Source organism: Tasmannia lanceolata, unplaced genomic scaffold (genome assembly GCF_043159265.1).
Source record: "Tasmannia lanceolata isolate RefF3 unplaced genomic scaffold, GAP_Taslan_0.1 ptg000003l, whole genome shotgun sequence".
NCBI lineage: Eukaryota > Viridiplantae > Streptophyta > Magnoliopsida > Canellales > Winteraceae > Tasmannia > Tasmannia lanceolata.
This window is the reverse complement of record NW_027518680.1, coordinates 8,297,372-8,323,298: the sequence shown is the minus strand read 5'-3', so window position 1 is coordinate 8,323,298 and position 25,927 is coordinate 8,297,372. Positions and strand designations below refer to the sequence as shown.

The following is a 25,927-nucleotide window of genomic DNA, read 5'->3' as shown; positions in this document are numbered from 1 at the left end:
TCAATCCCTCTTCAGCTTTGGTCTTCAAATGATCTTCCATCTTTGGATGCTTGCTTGAGTGATGATGTGAGCTCCACTTAGCTCCTTTGGCTCTTGTTTGGTACACTTCCAAGCATGACCATGTTGAGTGTTGGTTTCTTCAATGATTAAACCTATCTTAAACACAACACTTCAAAGCAAATTGATTAGTATTCAAAAACACAATCAATTATGTTTAGAATCATCAAAACAAGATTGGAGAGTAGACCCTTGGGCTTACAATCAGAATTTGCATTGTTTTTTCTTCTAACTGATTTCTTTTGCTTTTTCTCAACGGTTGGTTTAAAAATCTAATTTCCTAATCTTCTTTACAAAAACATCTTCTTCACTCTTTTTTTTTTTCAAAAAAAAAACATATTCTAAAACATACTTTTTTTATGTCGCCCTGTGCATCGCATGGGTTTACCACTAGTCTATAAATAAATATAAGTAAAGCAAAATCCTCTAAGCCGTGGTGGCGCCACGTGTCGGCCCCTCCTCCATCCCGCAATTTTAAAAAGCCCCAAAACGTCCAAACGTTCAAAACCCCCAAACGTTGTGACTCTTCATTATCCAACGTTTCTTGCAATTTTAAAAAGCCTCAAACGTCCAAACGTCCAAAACCCCCAAACGTTGTGACTCTTCATTATCCAACGTTTCTCATATAAACTCTTTCTAAAACCCCCTCTTAGATATCTTCTCTTTCTAGCAAAGAATTTTATTCTAATAGGCAATCGACCTAACTCTTTTTGAAACTCTGCTGTGCATCTTTGCAAGGTAATTCTATTTTTTTGTGTGTGTGTATCTGTTATTCTCAAACATTTTTCTATTTATGTTTGTAGTCAAGCTTACATGGGTTTATAGTGTAGTTAGGAATTTTCTTTTAATTTCAGATTATGAAGGTTACAATAACATAGGGCAAGCTTTGCATACCGATTTGGTGTTGAGATTTTTTTTTGTCAAGCTTCCGAGCAGCCATTAACTATATAGATATATTAAAATCCTTTTCTCCTCATACAGAATTTGGGACTATTCTTCATATTTTCCTCCACCACTCTCCCTGCCTGCTTCGGTAATAACTTAAACCTTCTGGACATGGATCCCGACGAAACCCAAAGAAGACATTCAAACAGTCAGGGTTTTTGTATGATTTTGGTAAAGTTTTTTTTGATGATTTTGTATTCTTCTTCTATAATTTTTTGACCTTTGACTAAGGATCAGATAAACATTTTTTTAATGGCATTTATGATATCCTTATTTTTTGTTCTAATTTCTCCTCTGACATCAAAGGGGGTGTTTTGCTCAAGTATTAGAAATGTTTCTTCTTCTTATTTTGTAATTTTTATGAGCTTTGATAAAGGACCACGTAAACAAGTTTTAAAAGCCTATTATGCTTCCCTAATTTTTTGTTATAATATCTTCTCCTACATCGTGTTCACATAGGGGGTATTTCTGTTTGTTGAAGAATCAGAAATGGGTGGCGTGCTGGGTTTGTTAAAACTATATAAATAATTAAATTCAATCTATTACTTTATATCAATACGATATCATTAATAAAATATTTTTGCTGTTGCTTATGTTTTCGATCTATTCTCGCTATGTGTACAGGTTAAAAGTAGCAACAAGTGAGAAAATCCTTTTCTCAATCTGTAGGTTATGTCACAGATATTCATTATACATGTTTTTCGAGTGTAGTGCTTCTTCATTTCTGATTTAATTTTTTGTTCCTCGAGAACTTTGCTATGATTTTTTTTATTTTTTTTTTTTTGGTTTCTGGCTTTTTTTTAGTGTAAAAAAACAGTTAATTGTGTTGAGCCTTCTGACCATTTTCTGGATGTTTTTTAGATACTATGTTTTTTTCAAAGTTGAAGAACGCATATGGAAAGAAGAAGAAAATCTTCTTCTTAATCGGCAGGCAATGTCAAGGATATTCATTGTACATGTTTTTCCAGTGTAGTTTGATTGATTACGTTGAATTTCTACTCCAGCATTGTTTCTTTTAAAATTTCTACGTCATGGAACGCTCTTTAACTGCTGAGAGCATTCACACTTAATGCATTGAAGTGTTTTCCAGGTTGATTTGTCCCCCACTACACCGCACATTTTGGCACATGTAATTTTTTTTCCATGTACATTTTTCACTACATGCTGCTTTTGCCTTGGCATTTCTATTTCCTCTTTTTTGATTAAATAATGGTGTCCTTACTATGTCCTCTTATCCTCTTAGACAATGTGCTTCTTCACTACTAAATTTTGTCATTAAAGGAGCTGCCTCTGACCCCATTTAACATGGGCTGGGCATTTGGAGCTTAAAATCTATGGAAATTTCATTCTATGCTTGGGGTTTCAAAAAATCTAAGTACCTGGATCGTTGGCATGGAAACAATTAATTTAGCTTTTTCTTCTTTTCATTTTTTTTACGTTTACTTCTAGCAATGAAGAGTTACTTTGTATTATGGAATCCTTAAAATCAAGTTCTTCTGTCTCTATTTGTTTCTTAGCAAGTGATGTCCAAAAATATGGAAGTTAGAAAGGGAGCAAGCGATTTGTCGACCCAAAGTTATGCGAGCCAAATCATTTTAGGTATTTATTTGCTAAAACCAGTGCCCATGCAGAATTTTTGAACGATGCCATTTATGCTGCATGGAATTCTAAAGGATAAGTCTTGCTTGGTTTTTCAGCATTTTAATTGGGAGAAACGCACCACATGTTCCATGTACATTTTTTTCCATACATGCCGCTTTTGCCTTCTCATTTCAATTTCCTCTTCTTATTTCATTAAATAATGATGCCCCTACTATATGCTCTTAGACAATGTGCTTCTTCACTATTAAATTTTATCATTAAAGGACCTGCCTCTAACCCCATCTAATTTGGGATGGGCATTTGGAGCTGAAAATCATGGAAATTATGTTCCTTGCTTGGGTTTTCAAGCAAGGTTATCAATTTTCTTGCTTTGTTTCTTTTCTTTTCTTTTTTTAGTTCAGCTTGATCATTTATATACCATTTTTCATATTATATTGTTAGAATCCGTTTTCTACTTTAAATTCACTCTGTTGATGACTTTCTTCCTTTTTAGCTTTTGATGGAATTGAATTTATTGATTTTGGTCTCTCATTTACATCTTTGAATAACTTTAAATTATTGATGTGTATTGATATGATAAAAATTTGGTGTTGTGATGATTCAGGAGAAACCAAATGATCGACCCATCTTTCCGATTAATGTCCAACATTGCTTTATTATCCAAAGTTCATCCTTAACCCACTTTATTTGTTTATTCTTCATATTCGTTTGTAACAAAGCTAAAAATATCAGCCCAATTTACTATTTGACCCATTAATTTCCAAAAATAAGGTATGTATTAGCAGCAAGCATGAACATTTAGCTCTTTTCATTTTGTCAGTAGAACCCTAGATTTAATGGCAAGAACTAAATTAAATCATTGTTTCCAATTGATTTTTTCCACTTCTTCCTTTCTCTGGCAGGTTTGTTTAGACAAAAGCTCATGAAATTAAAATCTGTGAGAAGTCAATTCCAACAGCCAATCGGAATAACAATTTACTCTTTCACTTGCCATGGCAGTTGATTTTGATGCATGTCCCATCCACAATAGGGCCTAGCAGATAAATGATTTAAATCATTGAACAAATAGGCTCCAATTATTTATTAAACTCTTCTCTTAGTCATATTTATTAAATGTTATTCTTATTCGTATTACACAGTTATCCACCTCATCTGCTATACCATGAATTATGATTAGTCATATTTATTAAATGCGATGCTTTCTGAACCCTAGGGTCATTTTGTATTTTATTTTTTTATGCTTTTTTATTAGTTGGATTTCCTTAGATTTCTGTTGCAATTTGGATTTTTTTTCCTTTTCATTTTGTATCTATTTTTTTTGTTTTTGTTTGTTTTTATCTGTTCTTGCTTTACGATGTTCTTATTTTGCTTCATTGTTTCTAAATTCAGGTTTTTTTTCTAATTTTGTTTCGGATTCATGATTTGTTTGGCTACATTTTATTAATTCTTTTATTTTTGTGCTTAAATTTGTTATGTCATTCAATTATTCATTATTTTTTTGTTGAAGATATATGTCCTTGGATTGTTTTCTTATGCCCACTTCTCTTAAAATTTTATCTATATGTTACTTATGAATGTTTCTTCTTTCTTTTTTTTATAGAAAAGTTATAAAACTTTCTTTTTCGGGATGCCGTGCATCGCACGGGACTGCAACTAGTTATATAAGTAAAGCGGAATCCTCTAAGCCGTGGTGGTGCTACGTGCCAGCCCCTCCTCTTATGGCCGTTAAAAGCTACTAAATCTCTTTCTCTCTCCTAACTCTCTCTCTCTTATCGCAATTAAATCTCCTATAATATCTATACTATCTCTCCCTCTATTATCAAATTTAGGCAAATCTTCTATTACATGGAAGAAAAGCTACGCAATTTCCTAGGTGGAATATGAAAAGAAGTATTTTTTGGCAAACTAATGGGAAAGAGGATGAGAGAAGGAAGCATCGGATGGGTGGGAAGGAGAGATGCAGTCCCAACGTGGAATTGTTAATTCATAACTGAAAACGCTCTCCACTATTTTCTAAAAGGTAACTCTAAAAATAAATCTCTCAAATTGTAACTCTCAAACGCAGAGACATGCAATTCACATCGATTCCTTCAAATTCCAGTATTTTGAACCCTAAAATACTCTCGTGGATGGTTCGTGTCTTGTGTCAAACTTGGCGAGCCGGCTTCTGCTGTTGTCGTGATGTGAATAGGGTTCCTGCAATCCAATCATCAGGGCCTTATATAATTAGAAATTCCCCATTAATTCCCAGATTATTGCAGCTTTGAGGTCAAGTGTTTACTGTTTGAATTACCCTACAAATATTTTAGAAATAACTTGAATTAGGTTAGTCCCATCAAATGTTTAGTGCCAACTATATGAGGATATAATTTTTACAGTTATCTACAAATATTATGCATTCTATCCAGATAATCATCTTTTCCACGCATATTCATTTCGCATGTTTTATTCTTTCATTAAATTGCATGAATTATATGTTGGATACACCATATTCGTTGTTCATTCAGGATTAATGTTTATAGGTTAAAGATGTATCTTTTTTTCTTCTTATTCTTATAACTCTCATTTACATTCTAAACATATGTTTTTGCTCTTTAACTTTTTCTTTCCACGTATCTGTTTTTGTTCTTTAATCAACTTCCAATTTACAAACTATTAGTCTTCTCTTTCAATACGTCTCTTTCATAATAAATTTCCACACTTAATGACTTTTAACAGTCCTTTAATTTAGGAGTTACTTCTCAAATTACTATCTCTAATGGAAGTCATTTAATTTAGCAGTTCAATCCCAAAAAGTCTCTATAAATTGTTTCTCTATCTCTCTCACAAGACATATCCCTTTTCACTTCTAAAAACATCTCTGTATCGTTTCTACCACTTTAATATTAGTAACTTTTTTTTCTTATTTTTTCCTTTTTCTTCTCTTTGCAACTATTCTCTCTATCTTTTTTTTTTTTTTTTTATCTTTTTAAATCCTGTGCATCACACGGGTTGCAAAATTTTATTCTTCACACAGGTCTGCAACTAGTTATAAAAAAAGAAAAAGTCCAATGGCAGCATAATTGTTGGGGCTTCCACCAAAATAACCCTATTTTGGGATAAATTTTTATAAGTAATAATTAGTGACTCTAGCTAGGGGGAACGGGGTGGGGCGGGATGTTGCATTTTCCGTCCCCATCCCCGCCTCAAGGAAAATTCCCCGTCGTTGCTTCAAGGATGGCGGGGAATCACCATTCCCGCCCCGAAGGAAAATCCAATCTCCATCCCCTTCCCCGCCTTGCACATTACGGGAAAACGTGTTTGATGGATTTTATTATTGGAAACATTCTAATATAAATGAATTTGAGGAAGATAATAGGAAAATTTAGGAATACCAAACGAAATTTGTTCTATGGTAAGTGCGGCTACACAAATTAAAAGCAGCAAACCCAAATTTATTAGCAAAAAATTCAATTTTGCATGGGGATTACGAGGCGGGGCAGGGCCAGAGCCATCCCCATCCCTGCTTTGGGGAATTTTTTAATCCTCGTCCCCGCTTAAATCGGGGGATCCCCGTCCCGAGGGGAGGATCCCCGTTTTCACTGGTTTGATTGTCGGCCCTAATTCTAGCTGCCGGATGCCACTGATGACGATGATTGGAGTCTCTCTACCTAGCTAATACATCATTAGAGGAAAGCCTGGAAGGCAAAAGGTGGTCCGCTAGCGCAGAAAAAAAGGGCAGCCTAGTGCACGAGGATCCTTCCATTGTGGGGTCTGGGGAGGGCTAGATGTACGCAGCCTTACCCCTGCTTTGTAGAGAGGCTGTTTCCGTGACTCGAACCCGCAATGAAGCAACCTTACTGTTGTGCCAAGGCTTGCCTCGCCCTCTAATGTTTGTAATAGATTAGTTGTTTGACTGTCAGGACACCCATAGGTTCACTTCTGGATACACTTTTCATGCTCGGAGAAGGACGCAGTATGTCATGGATAAGCGGAAGCATGACTTCTTCATCCATTTTGGAGGCGGAGTTTATTTCATATTGCATGAGGCTTCATCTGATGCCGATGGACCACTTTTTTCCCTCTTGTATCGTAGCAGCTAGATGAGAAAACCCTAATCGGCATTTACCGTAGGCGGCCAAGACAACATTAGTGGATAGGGCATTTATTTAAAAGAAAAAAACCTTGAAAAAGGGTATTTTTGTCATTCGACACATTATATTTATTTTTGGAAACTGAGTCCCATATTTCATATGATTTTTCCTTGCCTTTTTTTTATCTTTTACTTTTTATGGAATTATATTCCTTCTTGCTCCATCTTTGTAACTGACATTTTTACCATATATTTTAGGGCACATCGATCTAAAAATTAATTCAATATAATATTATTTCCAAATTGTTTGAATGTTAAATATAATTATTTACAAATTAAGTTTATAATAGTTGGAAAAATTCTCCACTCTTGACTTCCAAAGAGTCGTTAATGACCCCGCTTGCATACCAGATTAAATTAAAATATTTTGCTAAAAATAGGAAACAATTTTGGTAGCATCCAAAGAGGCAGTTTTAAGGGCAATTGTGTTGTCGTTATCTTCATTTATTTTTCTACGAATTCCTTCTCAATATGGGATTAGATTCCACGCGCGGGGGGAAGTCCAGTCAAATAAAAAAAACCTTGTTATTTATTTTTCATTTTTTGATAAGAGAAAGCAGTTTCAATTGCCCGAGGTGGGAAAGTGTGGTGGGGGCCCACAAGATGAATGGTTCAGATCACAACAAGGATCCCGATTATCATATTACTACCCTTGGGCCCAGTATACCGATGGAGCATGATCAAGCCCGTTAAATACAGATTACCTCTTGGTGGCCCACAAGATGAACGTTAATCTTATGATCATCACATCCATGCCACGTGTATTTCTTACTTGGATTACCTCTCGAGATTGCCGAATTGCCAGATACTCGTTTCCAACCGTTAGATTTGTGATACCAAGCAAACAAGGATTGGAAGAAATCCCAATCAAAGAATCCAAACAAAGACATGTAGAATGGGCCCCACCATATATGTTGATGGGTCCCACAGTAAAATATGGGACAAAAACGCTCCTTCCTAAAAGGAAGAAACGAATTTTCGCTTAGGGGTATTTAGGATTCACAAACGGCTCAGAATAGAAGTGCTTGCGGTTGAAACGGATTCTGTTAAGTAAAATAACATTACGATTCACAAACGGCTCTTATCGTTCGTTTTCCGGTGGAAGCACACGAATCTAAAGCTCAGAAAGCTAAGGTAAGGGTTTTTGACCGTATTGACTGATTCACCAAGCATTTTGTCTCTATTCCTTCCCGTTATTGAGGATGAGAAGTGCGCATGGGGATTCCCTGGAGTGACAGAAGCGAATAAAGTGGATAATTAGTGTATGATGATGGGGCTAGAATTCGTCTTTCCATAGTTAGAGAACATTCCAAGTGTCATCAGTTGAAAAGCAGGCAAATGAATGAATGACCTTCCTTGAAAAAGTGCCACTGGCAAACTTACCGATAGAAAGAATAAAAACTAATTAATAGAACCGCCTAAGGGGTCTCATTTCGGGGCCTCCGGCTCGCTCTGGACTTACTTCAAGGAAAGATAGGATTGGGCAATCCGATGAAAACACTTGTGTCCTATGAAAGGAGTTGGGCTTATCTCAAACCATCAGCCCATAATTTTTTTGAAAAAAAATTCCAATGTATAAACGTCTTGGATATCAGTTTTGCCAGTCAAAATTTCCCTTTTAAAAAGAAAACAGTCAAAAGTATCCAATATCTCGGCCAATAAGAACCCATTATATCAGACGGATTTGTGAGCCCAAATGCCTGTCAAACGGATTAATGTCTTGATCTTCATTTATTTCCTTGTCCATATGGGATTAGATTCCACGCGGAGGGGCGAAAGTCCAGTCAAATAAAAAAACAACCGTGATATTTATTTTCCATTTTTGGGTATGCCAAAGAGAAAGCATTTTCAATTGCACAGAGGTGTGGGCCCACAAGATGTGCGGTCCAGATCACAATAAGGATCCCAATTTTCTCATTACTATTCTAATTTCAATTGCCAAGGATCTAATCCTCTTGGGCTTAGTACACCGATGGAGCATGATCAATACCGTAAAATACAAAGTATATCTTGGTGGCCCACAAGATGAACGGTTAATCTTCTGATCAGCAATTTCCGACCCTTAGATTTAATACCAAGCAAACAAAGATAGGAAGAAATCCCAATCAAATAATCCAAACAAAGACATGTAGACTGTGCCCCACCATATATGTTGATGGGTCCCAGCCTAAAATAAAGGTTGAAAAGAACAACCCGTCAAGAACGTACATGCAATGAATTGGTAGCGATTTCTAGATGTGAATTAAAGGGTTGACAGCGATCGGGGTTAAGAAATGATAACCTGTATAAACTATATATACACCAAAGATTAGTGTATAATCCGTCTTAACACTCGAACCGTGAATTTCTTACTTGGATTAACTCTCGAGATTGCCGAATTGCCAGATACTTGTTTCCAACCGTTAGATTTGTGATACCAAGCAAACAAGGATTGGAAGAAATCACATTCAAATAATCCAAACAGAGACATGTAGACTGGGCCCCACCATATATGTTGATGGGTCCCACCGTAAAATAAAGGTTGGAAAGAACAACCCGTCAAGAACGTACATGCAATGAATTGGTAACGATTTCCAGCTGTGAATTAAAGAAGGTTGATAGGGATCAGGGTTAAGAAATGATAACCTGTATAAACTAAAAATATACACCAAAGACTAGTGTATAATCCGTCTTAACACTCGAGCCGTGCATGAAACGGTGTCTCCTCTTTGGTTGGTCATAGGCCTAAAATCACACGATAATCGTATGGTCCTAAACATATCTGATCAAGAGCTTATAGTATAATGTTGCTTTCAACTTTTGTTGACGGTCCATCCCCAAAAGCAAGTTACTAATCTAACAGCTATTAACTTTGAATTCCCTATGTTTTACAATGTGGCTAAAATTAGCTGGACGGTCAAGATCAGTAGATCACATTGATTGATATGATACATGGAGTTTCAGTATATGCAAGTTGATGACCGTGGAAAAGTCATTGGTAATCCTACGCTCCTACCATTGACTCCAAGTCGCCCAAAAAGACAAAAATCTCTTGTACTAGACGTAGAGAACCAACCATATTATCTCCATCTATAAAAAAAAAACAAGCATAAGGAATTATTAGATCACTTTTCCTTCTCTAATTCCATGTAAACCAGCTGATCAGCAATTCCTTCTCTTGTTATCGAAAGTTATACTATCCTTAATCTCAAATGGCATCTGCTCTTGATAATCCTTTGTTGTTCTTGCTTGTTATTATTCTTTTTCCACTTTCTGTCATGGCTCAAACTAATGGTAGCATAAGTTTGGGCTCTAGTCTCTCTACCAGTGACAATTCTTCATGGGTTTCGCCTTCTGGTGATTTCGCATTTGGGTTCACTCCTGTTGCAGACAAAAATCTCTTCTTACTTGCAATCTGGTTCGACAAAGTACCAGAAAAAACCATAGTTTGGTCTGCACGCAGAGGTAATCTTGTGCTTTATGGCTCGAAAGTCGAGTTGACGAGCAGTGGACAACTTGTGCTGAGCAATAATCAAGGACAAGAAATATGGACGGCTCAATTCACTAACGGTAGTGCCACCTCTGCTGCCATGCTCGACACTGGGAATTTGGTGCTCAGGAATTCGAATTCTCGTACCACTTGGCAGAGTTTCGATCATTCCACGGACACCATCTTGCCTTCACAGATATTGGATATGGGCACCACGCTATCTTCTCGTGAAACAGAGACCAACTACTCGAGCGGAAAGTTTGAGCTTCGTTTCCAAACAGATGGCAATCTCACGCTTTACACAACAAATCTCCTTACCAATTATCTTTACAAAGCTTACTGGAGTAGCGGCACTGCAGGAACCGATTCTCAGATGATCTTCAATCAGTCAGGTTACATTTACCTCAGGCAAACAAATGGGAGCGTACACAACCTCACTTTGGGAAACATAGTTTCAACCAGAGACGTCTACCACAGAGCAACACTCGATTTTGATGGAGTTTTCAGGCAGTATATATACCCCAAGAATGCCTCAAGCAACAGAAACTGGGCTGGTGAGTCCTGGTCTATTGAATGGTCAGTCCCAAGTGACATTTGTTGGGCAATTACGGATAGTTTTGGCAGTGGAGCTTGTGGGTTCAATAGCTACTGCAGACTAGATGATACTCTAAGGCCTAGTTGCTCCTGTCCACCCAATTATTCCTACTTTGATTCCAGTAACCCTTTCAAGGGATGCAAACCGGATTTTGTTCCTCAAAGTTGTGAGCCTGCTGGATCAGGGGAAGAGCCTAGACCTCAATTCCGAATGACAGAGTTGCCAAACACAAATTGGCCGATGTCTGACTCTGAACGATATAATCCAATAAATGAAGACCAGTGCAGAGAACTCTGCTTGGATGATTGTTTTTGTGCGGTAGCCATTTTCAATGGTGTAGACTGTTACAAGAAGAAGCTCCCACTCTCAAATGGGAGGATAGAGACCACAACAAAGGCACTCATCAAAGTTCCCCTAGGAAATTCCACTTCTCAGTTTCCATTTCCTTCAGGTTCAAACAGAGGGAAGAGTGATCGAGGTACTCTGATCATCATCTTCTCGACCCTTTTAGGAAGTTCTGTGTTTCTCAACCTCCTCTTTTTGGTAGCCATTTTGTTGGCTGTTTTCTTCCAATATCAGAAGAAACTACTAAAACACCAGCCAGAACAAGCGCCACCAGAACAAAATTTCTTAGGAATGCATTTGCGATCGTTTACTTACAAAGAGCTTGAAGAAGTCACAGATGGGTTTAAACAAGAATTGGGCAGCGGTGCTTTCGGCACAGTCTACAAAGGCGTCTTAACATCAAGTACTGGAAATTTCATCGCAGTAAAGAAGTTGGAGAAGTTGGTGGAGGAAGGAGACAAGGAATTCAAAGCTGAAATAACGGCAATCGGCCGAATCCATCATAAGAATCTAGTCCAATTATTGGGATTCTGCTACGAGGGGTCACAACGGCTTTTGGTATATGAGTTCATGAGCAACGGCTCCTTAGCAAGCTTCCTATTTGGAAGTTCGAGGCCTAGCTGGAACCAACGGACACAGATTGCCTTTGGAGTTGCAAGAGGGCTTACTTACTTGCATGATGAGTGTGGCAACCAAATCATCCATTGTGATATAAAGCCTCAAAACATACTTTTAGATTGCAATTTTACTGCAAGGATTTCGGATTTTGGCCTGGCCAAGCTTATGCAAGCGGACCAGACTCGAACAAATACAGGATTAAGAGGAACCAGAGGATATGTAGCACCCGAATGGTTCAGAAACATGTCAATCACTACAAAGGTGGATGTTTACAGCTTTGGCGTCTTGTTGCTGGAGATAATTTGTTGTAGGAAGAACGTGGAAGTGGGGCTGGATGACACAGAGAATGCAATACTGACTTATTGGGCTTATGATTGCTATAGAGAAAGGAAACAAAATTTGTTAGTGGAGGATGACGAAGAGGCACTAAGCGACGCTAGGAGGCTGGAGAGGTTCGTGATGGTAGCAATTTGGTGTATTCAAGAGGAACCATCACTAAGGCCTTCCATGAAGAAAGTGACCCAGATGCTTGAAGGAGCAGTCGAAGTTTCTGTGCCCCCAGACCCATCCTCCTTCATAAGTTCAATTGGTTGAAACTTCTTCTCTCTTTCCTTGTACGAGGGTGTGTGTTTATATGTGTAGATGTGTGATTATACTCGTTCAATATTTAGAGTATGTCTGTTGTGTATTTATATGTAGTTGATCTTTAATCAAAGTGTATTTTGGTCAATAATTGAGAATCCACTGTCAAAATTCCCAAAATGCCTGTTAGATCCATAAAATTCTTTGTGGGATTAATTCTTTATAGAAGACAATCTAAGGAGTTCAACTGCAATAAAAATTTAAATTTTAGAACCACCGATGTCTCAGAATGATCGAATCAATAACAGAAACAAAACTATATCTCAGAATAATTGAATCAAATTTTGCAAATAGTTTGTGTAAGCATGCCATTTAAAAAACACCACCGTTATCTTTGCAAAAGTCAAATGAAAAGCCTTATTTTTTCATTTACTCACAGCCCTTGCCACATTCACAGCCCTCATCTTATAATCATTCTATTTTATTATAAGATGAAAAGATCCAGACGGATTTCTATTAGGCTAACATTTTTTCACCTAAGAAACTAGAGATAGAGAGAGAGGAATGCTTGGCTCCGAGCACGCCCCCACATTAACCAATCTGTTAAGAGATTGGTCTACATGTGCGGCATACAGGGAGCCAGGCACAACCCTTTTCACCTTTTCATCTTCCCCACCCCTCTAACTGCAAAAAATCACCAGCACCTTCACCATGTCTCTCTTCTTTCTTTCATTTGCTAGAGAGAGAGAGAGAGAGAGAGAGAGAGAGTACACAATATGAAGTGATGCTGGTAGATTTATAGACCTGAGGGAGCCACATTTTTTCTTTTATCATAAAAAGGTGCTTCAAAAAGTGTAACTCCCACCACCCACCACCTTTCCTAAACAATCTTCTCAAAACCCTAATTTAGGCTGGCGGGATTTACCATATTGCTCTGTGGATTTTCTCCTCTAAATTTAGCTGAAATTGAGATACACAGTCTTGGGGTGCGAAGAACCATAGTTAGCAAAACTCCATTTTAAAAAAAACGTGTTTTAATGGTGTGCCGTTTAAAACTTTCACAATGAATAAAACTCCGTTTTTTTAGGCAAACGTTTTAAATGTTTTGAACACGTTTTTTGGGTCAACTTTCCAATTTTACCCCACCATATTTTGTACATGACAAAATTCTAAACTCTTTCTTGTGTTTCCGTTTTTTCTACTACGTTTTTTGAACCAGTACCGTATTAAACTCTACATTTTGCCGTCCCGTTTTATTGGCGAATCACGTTTTGCCCACTATGCAAAGAACCCCATTTTGCAAGCTTGCATGCTTGAATGCTTTCCTTTTGTGCCTTGAAAAAGAGATTTCTTTCCCCTTATGAGAGCAGATTTGTCTGGAGCGCTTGGAGAAATTCGGATTCTTTTGCCAACTAAATCCAACGATCAAAATTAAGAAATCTATCTATCCATATATCATATAATATAATCATATCATATCATATCATATAATATAATAGTAAAATGGAATCCTAGACGACGTGGTTGCGCCATGTGGCACCCTCCTCCATAAACGTAAAACTCTCTCCAACGAGAATTTTCGTTTTTTGCACCCTCCTTCAAATTCTACACTTTCCTCTTTATTTTTCCCTAAAATCTCTCCCTTACCTAAAATCTCTCATTTATCTCTTTCAATAGTTTATCTTTCTAAAATCTCTCCCACCGTAAAATATCTCACAAATTGTTTCCAATTTTAATTCTTAGTTCATAATAATAAGAATTTCAAAGAGGTGGTATTTTGAGAGAAAGATAGAGACGAAAATCTCTCTCCTTATTTCCAAAACGATTTCAGAAATTCTAATTTTAATTCCCAATCCCTAATAATGAGGATTTTAAAGAGATGTGATTTTGGGTGCGCCACTTGGCATATCTTCTATACCAAGTTTCCTTTCTCCACAAATTCACGATTAAGAAAAGTAGCTATTGTTTCTCCTTTCTCCTAGCTTTAACGATTAGAAAAAGTAGCTATTTTTTTGGGAGAGGATTTTATGGGATTTAAATGCTAAATTAAAGGAATATAGAGAGTTTTTTGGGATTTAACTACGGTTTTCTACCATCGCAGGATTTCACAAGTCTATCATTTATTATTCCAAGAGCAAAAAAATTGTGATTATTTAAGAGCCATTGTTTTCTGTTCAATTTTTTATATATAGTCAAAGGCAATTATATTCTGTTCGGTTCTTTCTATTTGGTTTAGTATCTGTCTCTCTCTCTAATCTTAGATTTGATATTCTCCTTCCTAGGTATGTTTTTCACTTTTCTTTTTCTGGCCAATTCTAAGATACCGGAGGACTGACCAGAGAGAGTTTTACGGCCAATTCCACATTTCTTAAAAATCTGAGGAAACCAAGATTTTATGTATTTGTTACTAACAAAGAAATTCGTACCTCTAGATGCTCAACTGATGGACCTAATAAGAAAAAGAAGAACAATAAGTTATGTTTGAGATGCCTTTATTCGTGAAGAATCAAGTGATTTCAGTCTCTCTTTCTCAATTTATCTTTCTTATCATTGTATTATCTTTATTACAATCTTATGCCCTCTTCTCTTGAAATTTTCTCTATATCTTTATGAATGTTTCTTCTTCTTTTTTCTTTTATTTTTTTAAAAGGTAAGTTATAAAGCTTTTTTTTTGCTGATGCACGGGACTGCAACTAGTAATATATATGTAAAACGGAATCCTGGACGACGTGAGAGTGCCACATGTCACCCCTTATATTCGCCTTTTTCTTTCCTCCATTTTTCGTTTTTTTCTCCATAATCTCCATATTACACGATTAAGGAACTAGATTTTTGGGATTTATCCTTTCCCAAAGCATATCTTCTTCTTACCCCTTCTATTCAACGTTCCTCCACCAAAAGGAAAGAAGGCCAGCTAAGGCCAATAAAATAATTCTATCTATATATTTTGCTATATTTTGCATAAGCAAAGATAAGTAAATCAACGGTTCAGATTCCATATTCCACTATTTATGATATTTTTCCAAGATTTACGCTATTATTTCTTTTTCCATCGCAAAAAAGGCAACCAAATTCTTTTAGTATTCCTATATTTTTGGTTTTGGCAACCTTCAATGCCAATCCTTTCCAAAATTAATGGCATTTTTTTGTTCTTATTTTTCTATTGCAAAAGGCAACCAAATCTAATATCTAATAATATAGGCAATACTTCTTTATATAGCTAAAAAAACTGAAAATCCCTCAATGAGTATTCGTTCCTGGATTTTTACTATCAAACCTTTTTACCCAAATCTAACAATATTCAAATTTGTTCCTCGATTAGTATATTTTTTACTCAAGCGCCTTCTCTAAAAAGTCGGCACTAGATTCTTACCCACCCAATAAAATGATTTGGTTTTATCAACTCTTAAGAGTCCTTAGTAAATGGCAATTGCCATTCTTATCAAACTTTCCAATATCTTATTCAAGAGATCCTGTAGTTGCCAATCTTATTAAGCTCGAGTCCCTTCCGTTTCCAAAACTTTCTCTCTCTCTCTCTCTCTCTGTTTCTTATCAAGCTTGTGAGGGTATCATGAATCTTTTGGATTGATCGATTTGCTCTTTTTCCCTTCGGGACAGCTGGTGTGCCGTTTGTTGTATATGTTACTACGATGTATTTAAAACAACAATAGGCTAAGTGGGTTTTAAGGTTTGTTAATTATTATGAAGTCTTTCAATCTCCCTTTGAAATTGTCCACTTTATTTAGGTTAAATAATTCTTTGCATTCTTATTTTCTATGGATCTTTCCCTTAAATTCTGTAATTATGTCTTGTTTCCTCTCTAGCAAGGTAATGCATAGAATAAAGTATTTGTATTCTAATTAACGTTTTGCAGATGTCATTCATGAATTTTACCAGAAAATTTGTGTTATTCGATATGATATCTAGAAATGCGACAATTGATCCCCAATTTGTCCAATTGTGTGAGAAAGACACTCATAAGTTTGGGCTCTAGTCTCTCTACCAGTGACAATTCTTCATGGGTTTCACTTTCTGGTGATTTAGCATTCGGGATCACTCCTGTTGCTGAGCAATAATCAAGGGCAAGAGTATGGAATTCGAATTCTGGTATCACTAACGGTAGTGCCACCTCTGCTGCCATTCTCGACACAGGGAATTTGGTGCTCAGGAATTCGAATTCTGGTATCACTTGGCAGAGTTTCGATCATTCCACGGACACCATCTTGCCTTCACAGACATTGGATATGGGCACCACACTATCTTCTCGTGAAACATAGACCAACTACTCGAGCGGAAAGTTTGAGCTTCATTTCCAGACAGATGGCAATCTCGTGCTTTATACAGTAAACCTCCCTACGAAATTCAGTTACAAGGCTTACTGGAGTACCAACACTGTAGGAACAGATTCTAAGATGATCTTCAACCAGTCAGGATACATTTACCTCAGGCAAACAAATGGGAGCATATACAACCTCACTTCGGAAACGTAGTTTCAACGAGAGACTTCTAGCATAGAGCAACACTCGATTTTGATGGAGTTTTTAGACAATATGTCTACCCAAAGAACAGCTCGAGCAGCGGAAACTGGGTTGCTGGGTCCTGGTCTGTTGTATGGTCAGTGCCTTCTGATATTTGTATGGCAATTAGAGATGATTTTGGCAGTGGAGCTTGTGGGTTCAACAGCTACTGTATGATAGATGAGACTCAAAGGCCTAGTTGCCATTGTCCACTAGATTATTCGTACTTTGATCCCATTAACACGTTCAAGGGATGCACGCCGGACTTCGTTTCACAGAGTTGTGAGCCCGATGGACCGGGAAAAGACCATGGACCTCAATTCCAACTGATAGAGAGGGCAAACACGGATTGGCCAATGTCCGACTCTGAACACTATAATCCCTTCAACGAGGACCAGTGCAGAGAAGTTTGCATGGTTGATTGTTTCTGTGCGGTCGCCATTTTCAGAGGCACGGACTGTTGGAAGAAGAAGCTCCCACTCTCAAATGGGAGGTTTATTTCAGGTGTTGGAGGAAAAACTCTCATCAAAGTACCCATAGGTAATTCCAGTTCACAGTTTCCTTTTCCTCCGGGTCCAAACAGAGGAAAGAGTGATTGAGGTACTCTGATCCTCATCATTTCGACGCTTTTAGGCAGCTCTGTGTTTCTCAACCTCCTCTTTCTGGTAGCCATTTTGTTGGCTGTTTTCTTCATGAAACATAAGAAATTGCTGAGACATCAGCCAGAACAGATTTCACTAGGAATGAACCTCCGCTCTTTTACTTACAAAGAGCTTGAAGAAATTACAGATGGGTTCAAACAAGAATTGGGCAGGGGTGCTTTCAGCACAGTCTACAAAGGTATGCTAGTATCAAATGCTGGAAATTTCATCGCGGTCAAGAAGTTGGAAAGGTTGGTGGTTGATGGGGACAAGGAATTCAAAGCTAAAATAACTGCAATTGGCCGAATCCATCACAGGAATCTGGTCCAACTGTTGGGATTCTGCTACGAGGGGTCACAACGGCTTTTGGTGTATGAGTTCATGAGCAATGGCTCTTTACCAAGCTTCCTCTTCGGAAGTTTGAGGCCCAGCTGGAACCAACGGATACAGATTGCCTTTTTTTTTTTTTGATTAGTAATCGGGGTTAGGCAGACCCCAAAACCAGATAACAGGAAGGCGACGAAATTACAGTCTAAAGTAGAGAGTTCCTTCATCATCCTCTTTAACATAGTCAATGAGAGGATGAGGAAGGGACAACCCCAGCAAACAGGAACCCTTTAAAGGGCAGTCAGCTTTGGAAAGGAAATCTGCTGGACGGTTTGCTTCTCTCCAAATGTGGGACACCCTCCATGATTCAAATCTAGAGAGGGTATTTTGAAGATGAGCTAGAGCTTGCCTCCTTCTCCACGGACAAGGGAATATGCCTTTGATAACATTTACCGCCAAGAGTGAGTCGGATTCAATCCAAAGATGCTTGATGTCGAAGGAGGAGGAGGCCAATGAGACACCATGAAAGATGGCCTCAAGCTCCAATTCCTGGATTGCCATTAAATCCATATCCTTTGAGAATAAGGCTAGAACAGAGCTTTCTGAGTTACGAAGAAGTCCACCAATGGAGGCTAAGGAATTCGCCAAAGAAGCATCACAGTTGAGTTTGATACACCATGGCGGAGGACGCTCCCACCTACAGCTCCTGGCGGGCTTTTTAGTGTTGAACAGGGGAAGATCAAAAGCCTTCGAGAAGGCCAAATCTCTGCAACTATTATGGCTATCAAGCCCAAGGAAAATGCACCTGCTTCTGATGATATGCTGGATATTATTGAGAATCACTTGCTTATGCATGCTGGCACCTCCATATATCCTGTTATTTCTCTCTAGCCAAATATGATAAATTGAGGAAGTAAAAGCTACTCGGATAGCAGTTGAGAGTTGATTTGAACCAGGGTGAGTGGTTCTCATCCATTCCTCTTCAATCAGGAGCTTTCTTTTTGGATACAGATTGCCTTTGGCGTTGCAAGAGGGCTCACGTACTTGCACGAAGAGTGCGGCACCCAAATCATCCAGGGTGATATAAAGCCTCAAAACATACTTTTAGATGACAGTTTTACTGCAAGGATTTCAGATTTTGGCCTAGCAAAGCTTTTGCACGCAGACCAGACTCGAACGAGTACAGGATTCAGAGGAACAAGAGGATATGTCACACCCTAATGGTTCAGAAACATGTCAATCACTGTAAAGGTGGATGTTTACAGTTTTGGCACCTTGTTCCTGGAGATAATTGTTGTAGGAAGAACGTGGAACTGGGACTGGATGACATGGATAATGTGATACTGACGGATTGGGCTTTTGATTGCTATAGAGAAAGGAGACTGAATTTGTTAGTGGAGGAGGACGAAGAGGCATTGAGTGATGCAAGGAGGCTGGAGAGGTTTGTGAGGGTAGCAATTTGGTGTATTCAGGAAGAACCACCACTAAGGCATTCCATGAAGAAAGTGACACAGATGCTTGAAGGAGCAGTTGAGGTTTCGGTGCCCCCGACCCAACCTCCTTCATTAGTTCAATTGATTGAAGCCACATCTCCTCCCTTTCTGCGTATGAGGGTTTGCGTTTGTGTGTACATGTGCAATTACTTTCTGTTTGATCTTTGTCAATTTTAAAGTGTATTTTTTGGTTAGCTTTATTTTGTTTTATTTTGAGAGATGTAGTGAGGACAAAAATGTATTTTGTGTCCATGGGCATTTTGGTCTTTTGTTGGCCTAGCTTGCACATGTGTGAGTCACACATGTTTGCTCCATCTTTTCCCACTACCTACCTATTTCAAATTCAAACCCTTACTTGGAACTCTAAACCCACCACTTCCCTAAGCATTTAAGACACCACTTTCACATACCCACTACCACTTACCAAAGCTATTACTTCTTTATTTTCCTTTGACTATGCCTATTCTCGTTACTTCACTTTTGTAGAGATTCTCAACTACCTAGACCTCCATTGAAGCTCCATTGAAGCTCTCTTGTGTGCAAGTTTTCCTTTTGAAGCTTTCTTCTTTTTTGTTCTTGTCTTGTATTGTGTTCTTCCATCATATATATTGGATTACATCTTGTGGTGATTGTTCTTCTTCTCTTTTGGTTATTGTTCTTAGGCTAGTGTAAACTTTGGTTTCACTATTTGAAAAGAGGATTTTCCGGTGTTGTGAAATTCGTCTTTCTCTATATTTAACAGAGGTGTAATTTGGTCATTAAGAAGTTGAGAATTCATTGTCCCAAAATGAATGTTAGGCCAATGAAATTCTTTGTGGGTTTAATTCTTCATAGAACAATTTCAAGGGATTTCATCTGCAATAAAATTTCAAATTTTAGAGCCACCAAAGTCCCAATGATTGAACCAGCAAGAGAAATGAAACTACAGATGGTTTTGCAGATAGTAGGTTTCAATGGAGTGGTGGATGTTTTTTATCAGAAGTGAACCTAGTATTGTCTTACAATATGGTGCTTTATGAATAAGTATATTCACTCGAAGGATTCTTTTGATTATATAGTGATGCTATTTGAGTAGATTCTTAGAAAAACACACCACGCCCCAAGTGAAAAATAAAGAAGAAAGCACATGCTATCTGGGTAAATTTCCTAGAAACAAACATCAGTCAAAACATTTCATTTGTACGTTGATATACGAACCGAACCATCGGTGGCTGATGCACAGATTAAACACTGATTTGTATCTCGATCCATTGAATCCCTTCTTCCTCTCAAGTCTTCCTCTTAAGTAAGAAAAAGATCAGAGACATATTTTTTAAAAAAAAATTTCAAATGGAGATTTCTTAATCGAGAAAACGGTTTCTACGCACAAGTGTAGATAAGTTATCTTTACACTAGCTTAAAATACAGTGGAGCCCAAATTGTTCGGGTGATCCAAAGCATTCATTTGATAGGCCCTCACATAGATAGGGTGTGCCCAAAAAATCAGCTTCATAGGATCATCCTAACCCTTCGAACCGTGGAGGCAAAAAATGGACAGATTTGCGAAGGTTTATACACGTCCATTTACCTCCACAAATCGTAGGGTGGGGCTGATCCTATGGAGTTGATTTTTTGTGGACATCCTATCTATGTGAGGGCCAATCAAATGAATGGTTTGGATCACCAAAACAATATTCCCTCCACTGTATTTTAAGCTAGTGTATAGATAACTTATCTACGCTTGTGTGTAGAAACTGTTTTCTCTTCTTAATTATCTCTCGAATCACATGACAAATTATTTTCCAAAATATTGATAGAATTTTTTCGTTGATGTGATCATATTTGTGATGTGTAAAAATAGTTTCCTTCTTAGATTTATGCATTTAATGATGTAAATTTAGAGATTTTTTGTTTAAAAATAGGTTGTTTTCTACAAGAAATTAGTCACACTAAACAATAAAAACTGACTCAACCCGAAAAACTATCTCGGGAAGGGTCGGCTTTATGAATCTTGGGTTTTTCCCATAAAAAATTAGACCCAGCCCTACCTGACCTGAGATGATTTCTCGGGTAGGGTAGGGTACGATTCCAGAAAACCCGACCCGCCCGACCCGAGTTGCAACCGTAGCATTACTCATGTAGTTCCTTTAAAGTCAAGTCAAATGAAGGAACCGTGTTGTTTTTCATTGTTTGGTACGTACAAGAGTAACAACACTTCCTTTGCCCAGGGTGGGACAGTGTGGTGGGGACCCATAAAATGAATGGTCCATATCACTATAAGGAAACTAAATTCTGTTATCACTAATTCTAAGTTGACGCCATTCCAAAAAAAATTCTAATTTCAATTGCCAAGGGATCTATCCTTCTCTTGGGCCCACTATACAGATGGAGCATGATCACGACCGTTAAAACATGCCACAAGTATTTCTTACTCGGAGATTGCAGAATTGCAGGATTCTTGTTTCAGACCATTGAATTTAATACAAAGCAAACAAGGATAGGCAGAAATCCCAATCAAACAATCCAAATAACCACATGCGAGGTGGGCCCAACCATATATGCTGATGGGTCAAACCTTTAAATAAGTAGAGCGACAGACTCCTTTGACGGGGAAGCTCAATCATCTAGAGAACGTACAATACAGGTTAGAATACTTAAATTTACATTCGATGAAATGGTCATTTGTATAAACTTTACACCAAAGAACTGTGTATAATCAATACAACCACTCGAAACCGTTCATAAGAAGGGTGGGTCTCATCTTGGATTGATCATAGACCCAAAATCACACTTTAATAAGATAGTCCTAAACATATCAGATCAAGAGACCCTTCTTGCTTAATGAGCGTTTAACTTTTAATGATCGTCCATCCCAAAAGCAAATACTGATCGGATGGTTATTAACTTGAAATAGGGAGATTTGAGGTCGTGTGATCTTAATCGGTAGGCATGTGCATTGATTAGACACTAGACATGGGTTATACACTGAACTTCAGTACATATAACGTCGGTGACATGGGTAAGTCTTTTCGGCTCTGTTTCTTTCCACATGAATTGGGCGTAAAAGAAAATTAATGTTCATATCTAAGTGGAAAAATGGGCGTAAAAGAAAATTAATGTTCATATCTAAGTGGAAAAATGGGCGTAAAATTTGTTATCACACCCATTTTACGCCGGAAGTAACAGAGCCTCATTTTTCTTCTCCCTGCCCCTGTGAACACGTAAAGAACAATTTATCCATTTATAAGAAACCAGCTGATTTGAATATTATTCATGAAACCATCACTATCAAAATCTATACCTAACAAAATCTCAAATGGCATATGCTCTTTCTAATCTTTTCTGCTTCTTGTTTCTTCTTCTTTTTCCACTTTCTGCAATCGCTCAAACTAATGGTAGCATAAGTTTGGGCTCTAGTCTCTCTACCAGTTGCAATTCTTCATGGGTTTCGCCTTCTGGTGATTTCGCATTCGGGTTCACTCGCGTTGCAGATAAAAATTTCTTCTTTCTTGCAATCTGGTTCGACGAAGTACTTGAAAAAACTATAATTTGCTCTGCAAATGGAGATAATTTGGTGCTTATTGGATCGAAAGTCGAGCTGTTGAGCAATGGAGGGCTCATGCTCAGAAATCATGAAGGACAAGAGATATGGAGGGCTGAAGTCACCAACGGTAGTGCCATCTCCGCCGCCATGCTCGACAAACTGGAACTTGGTGCTCAGGAACTCGAATTCTGGTACCACTTGGCAGAGTTTCGATCATTCTACGGACACCATCTTGCCTACGCAGATATTGGATATGGGCAGCATGCTTTCTTCTCGTGAAACAGAGAACAACTACTCGAGCGGAATGTTCCAGCTTCGTCTAAGGACAAATGGAAATCTCGCACTTTATACAGTAAATCTCCTGACCAAATTCCTATACAAGCCTTACTGGTATAGCAACACTACAGGAACTGATTCTCAGATGATCTTCAACCAGTCAGGCTACTGGCTACACTAATCTCAGGCGAACAAATGAGAGTATACACCCCCTCACTTCAGGAAACATAGTTTCAACTAGAAATTTCTACCACAGAGCAACACTCGATTTTGACGGAGTTTTCAGGCAGTACGTCTACCCCAAGAACGGATCGAGCAGTGGAAACTGGACTTTTGGGTCATGGTCTGTTGTATGGTCAGTGCCATCTGACATTTGTATGGCAATTACCGATGATTTCGGTAGCCGAGCTTGTGGGCTCAACAGCTACTATAGACTAGATGAGACTCAACGGCCTAGTTGTCATTGTCCGCCTGGTTATTCCTACTTTGATCCCAGTAACACTTTCAAGGGATGCAAACCGGACTTCGTTCCGCAAAGTACCGAGCCTGGGGGATTGAGAAAAGAGCCTGGACCTCAATTCCAACTGACGGAGTTGGCAAACACGAATTGGCCGACGTCTAACTATGAACGGTATAATCCAGTAAACGAAGACCATTGCAGAGAACTTTGCTTGGCTGATTGTTTTTGTGCAGTTGCCATTTTCTATGGTACAGACTGTTTCAAGAAGAAGCTCCCACTCTCAAATGGGAGGATGAATGGACTTGTTGGACAAAAGACTCATCAAAGTCCCCCTAGGAAATTCCACTTCTCAGTTTCCTTTTCCTTCGGGTTCAAACGGAGGGAAGAGTGATCAAGGAACTCTAATCCTCATCTTGTCGACTCTTTTAGGAAGCGCTGTGTTTCTCAACCTCCTCTTTCTGGTTGCAATTTTGTTGGCTGTTTTCTTCCCATACCATAAAAAAGTACTGAAACATCAGCCAGAACAAGGGACCCCGGAACAAAATTTCTTAGGAATGCAACTGCGATCGTTCACTTACAAAGAGCTTGAAGAAGTTACAGATGGGTTTAAACAAAAATTGGGCAGCGGTGCTTTCGGCACGGTCTACAAAGGTGTCTTAGCATCAAATGCTGGAAATTTCGTTGCAGTCAAGAAGTTAGAGAAGTTGGTGGACGAAGGTGACAAGGAATTCAAAACTGAAATAACTGCAATTGGCAGAACCCATCATAGGAATCTAGTCCAATTGCTGGGATTCTGCTATGAGGGGTCACAACGGCTTTTGGTATATGAGCTCATGAGCAATGGCTCTTTAGCAAGCTTTCTCTTTGGAAGTTCGAGGCCCAGCTGGAACCAACGAGCACAGATTGCCTATGGAGTTGCAAGAGGGCTCACTTACTTGCACGAAGAGTGTGGCACCCAAATCATCCTCTGTGATATAAAGCCTCAAAACATACTTCTAGATGATAATTTAACTGCAAGGATTTCAGAATTTGGCCTTGCAAAGCTTTTGCAAACGGACCAGACTCGAACAAATACAGAATTAAGGGGAACCAGAGGATATGTCGCACCCGAATGGTTCAAAAACATGTGGATCACAGCAAAGGTGGATGTTTACAGTTTCGGGACCTTGTTGCTAGAAATAATTTGTTGTAGGAAGAACATAGAGTTGCACCTGGATGACGTGGCGAATGCAATACTGACAAATTGGGCTTATGATTGCTATAGAGAAGGAAGAATGGATTTGTTAGTGGAGGACAACGAAGAGGCATTGAGTGATGCAACGAGGCTGGAGAGGTTCGTGATGGTAGCAATCTGGTGTATTCATGAGGAACCATCACAAAGACCTTCCATGAAGAAGGTGGCACAGATGCTTGAAGGAGCAGTTGAAGTTTCGGTGCCCCCAAACCCATCCTCCATTAGTTCAGTTGGTTGAAACCACATCTCCTCCTTTTCCGTGTGCGCGGGTGCATGTTTGTGTGTGTGTGCAATAATGCTTGATCGTTACTTAGAGTATTTTGTTACATATTAATAAGTTGAGATTCCATTGTCAGAAGTCCCAAAATGGATGTTAAATCTATGAAATTCTTTGTGGGGTTAATTCTTAATAGAAGACAATCGAGGGACTTCATCCGCAATAAAATTTCAAATGTTAGAACTATTGATGTCCCAAAATGATTCAATCAACAAGAGAAAACCAAGTATTGTTCAATGGTGCTTCATGGAAAAGTAGATTCACTCTCAATCAAAGGATTCTTTAGATTATATAGTAACGTTATCTGGGCAAGTTTTTCTAGAATGACACACTACAGCCCGTGAAAAATAAAGATAGCACATGAGAGCATAAGAGTGGTGTTTCTTTAGACAAATGGCTGGATTTCAAAAGTATACTAGTAAATATCACTCAAAATTTTCATTGGTACTTTCATATGTGAATCAGCAGATGGATGATGAACAAATTATACCGTTACTTGAGCCTCCATCCATAGAATACCTCCTTCCTCTTAAGTAACAGAAAGAGATGAAAGACGCACACATTTTAAATTTTCTGTTTTCTTAAAATTTATATTTATCTAGTTTTTTCAATATTTTAATATTTTTTCTTTTTCTTGATATAAACGTGAAAATAATAGAAAATACATGTGCATAAGAATAATGTTTCTTTAGAAAATGGCTGGATTTCAAAAGTATACTGTATACCAGTTAATATCAGTCAAAAATTGCATTAGTATTTTCATATGTGAATCAGCAGGAGGCGGATGGACAAACTATATAGTTACTTGACTCTCATAGAATCCCTCCTTCCTCT

At 38.2% G+C, this 25,927-nt stretch overlaps 1 protein-coding gene and 2 pseudogenes across 1 annotated transcript; all 3 read left to right on the top strand.

Moving 5' to 3' along the window:
• Positions 1 to 9,566: 9,566 nt before the first annotated feature.
• On the top strand, positions 9,567 to 12,496 carry LOC143860796 (G-type lectin S-receptor-like serine/threonine-protein kinase LECRK2). The gene has a single exon (XM_077371616.1). The coding sequence runs from the start codon at positions 9,928 to 9,930 to the stop codon at positions 12,355 to 12,357; it is 2,430 nt and encodes an 809-aa protein (XP_077227731.1). The 5' UTR covers positions 9,567 to 9,927; the 3' UTR covers positions 12,358 to 12,496.
• A 3,778-nt stretch (positions 12,497 to 16,274) lies between these two features.
• On the top strand, positions 16,275 to 19,500 carry LOC143864734 (G-type lectin S-receptor-like serine/threonine-protein kinase LECRK3; annotated as a pseudogene).
• Positions 19,501 to 22,618: 3,118 nt separating this feature from the next.
• LOC143860787 (G-type lectin S-receptor-like serine/threonine-protein kinase LECRK2) lies at positions 22,619 to 25,054 on the top strand (annotated as a pseudogene).
• Positions 25,055 to 25,927: the final 873 nt, after the last annotated feature.

Coding starts and splice junctions, on each gene's coding strand:
- LOC143860796 (XM_077371616.1), top strand. CDS start 9,928: ATGGCATCTGCTCTTGATAATCCTTTGTTGTTCTTGCTTGTTATTATT.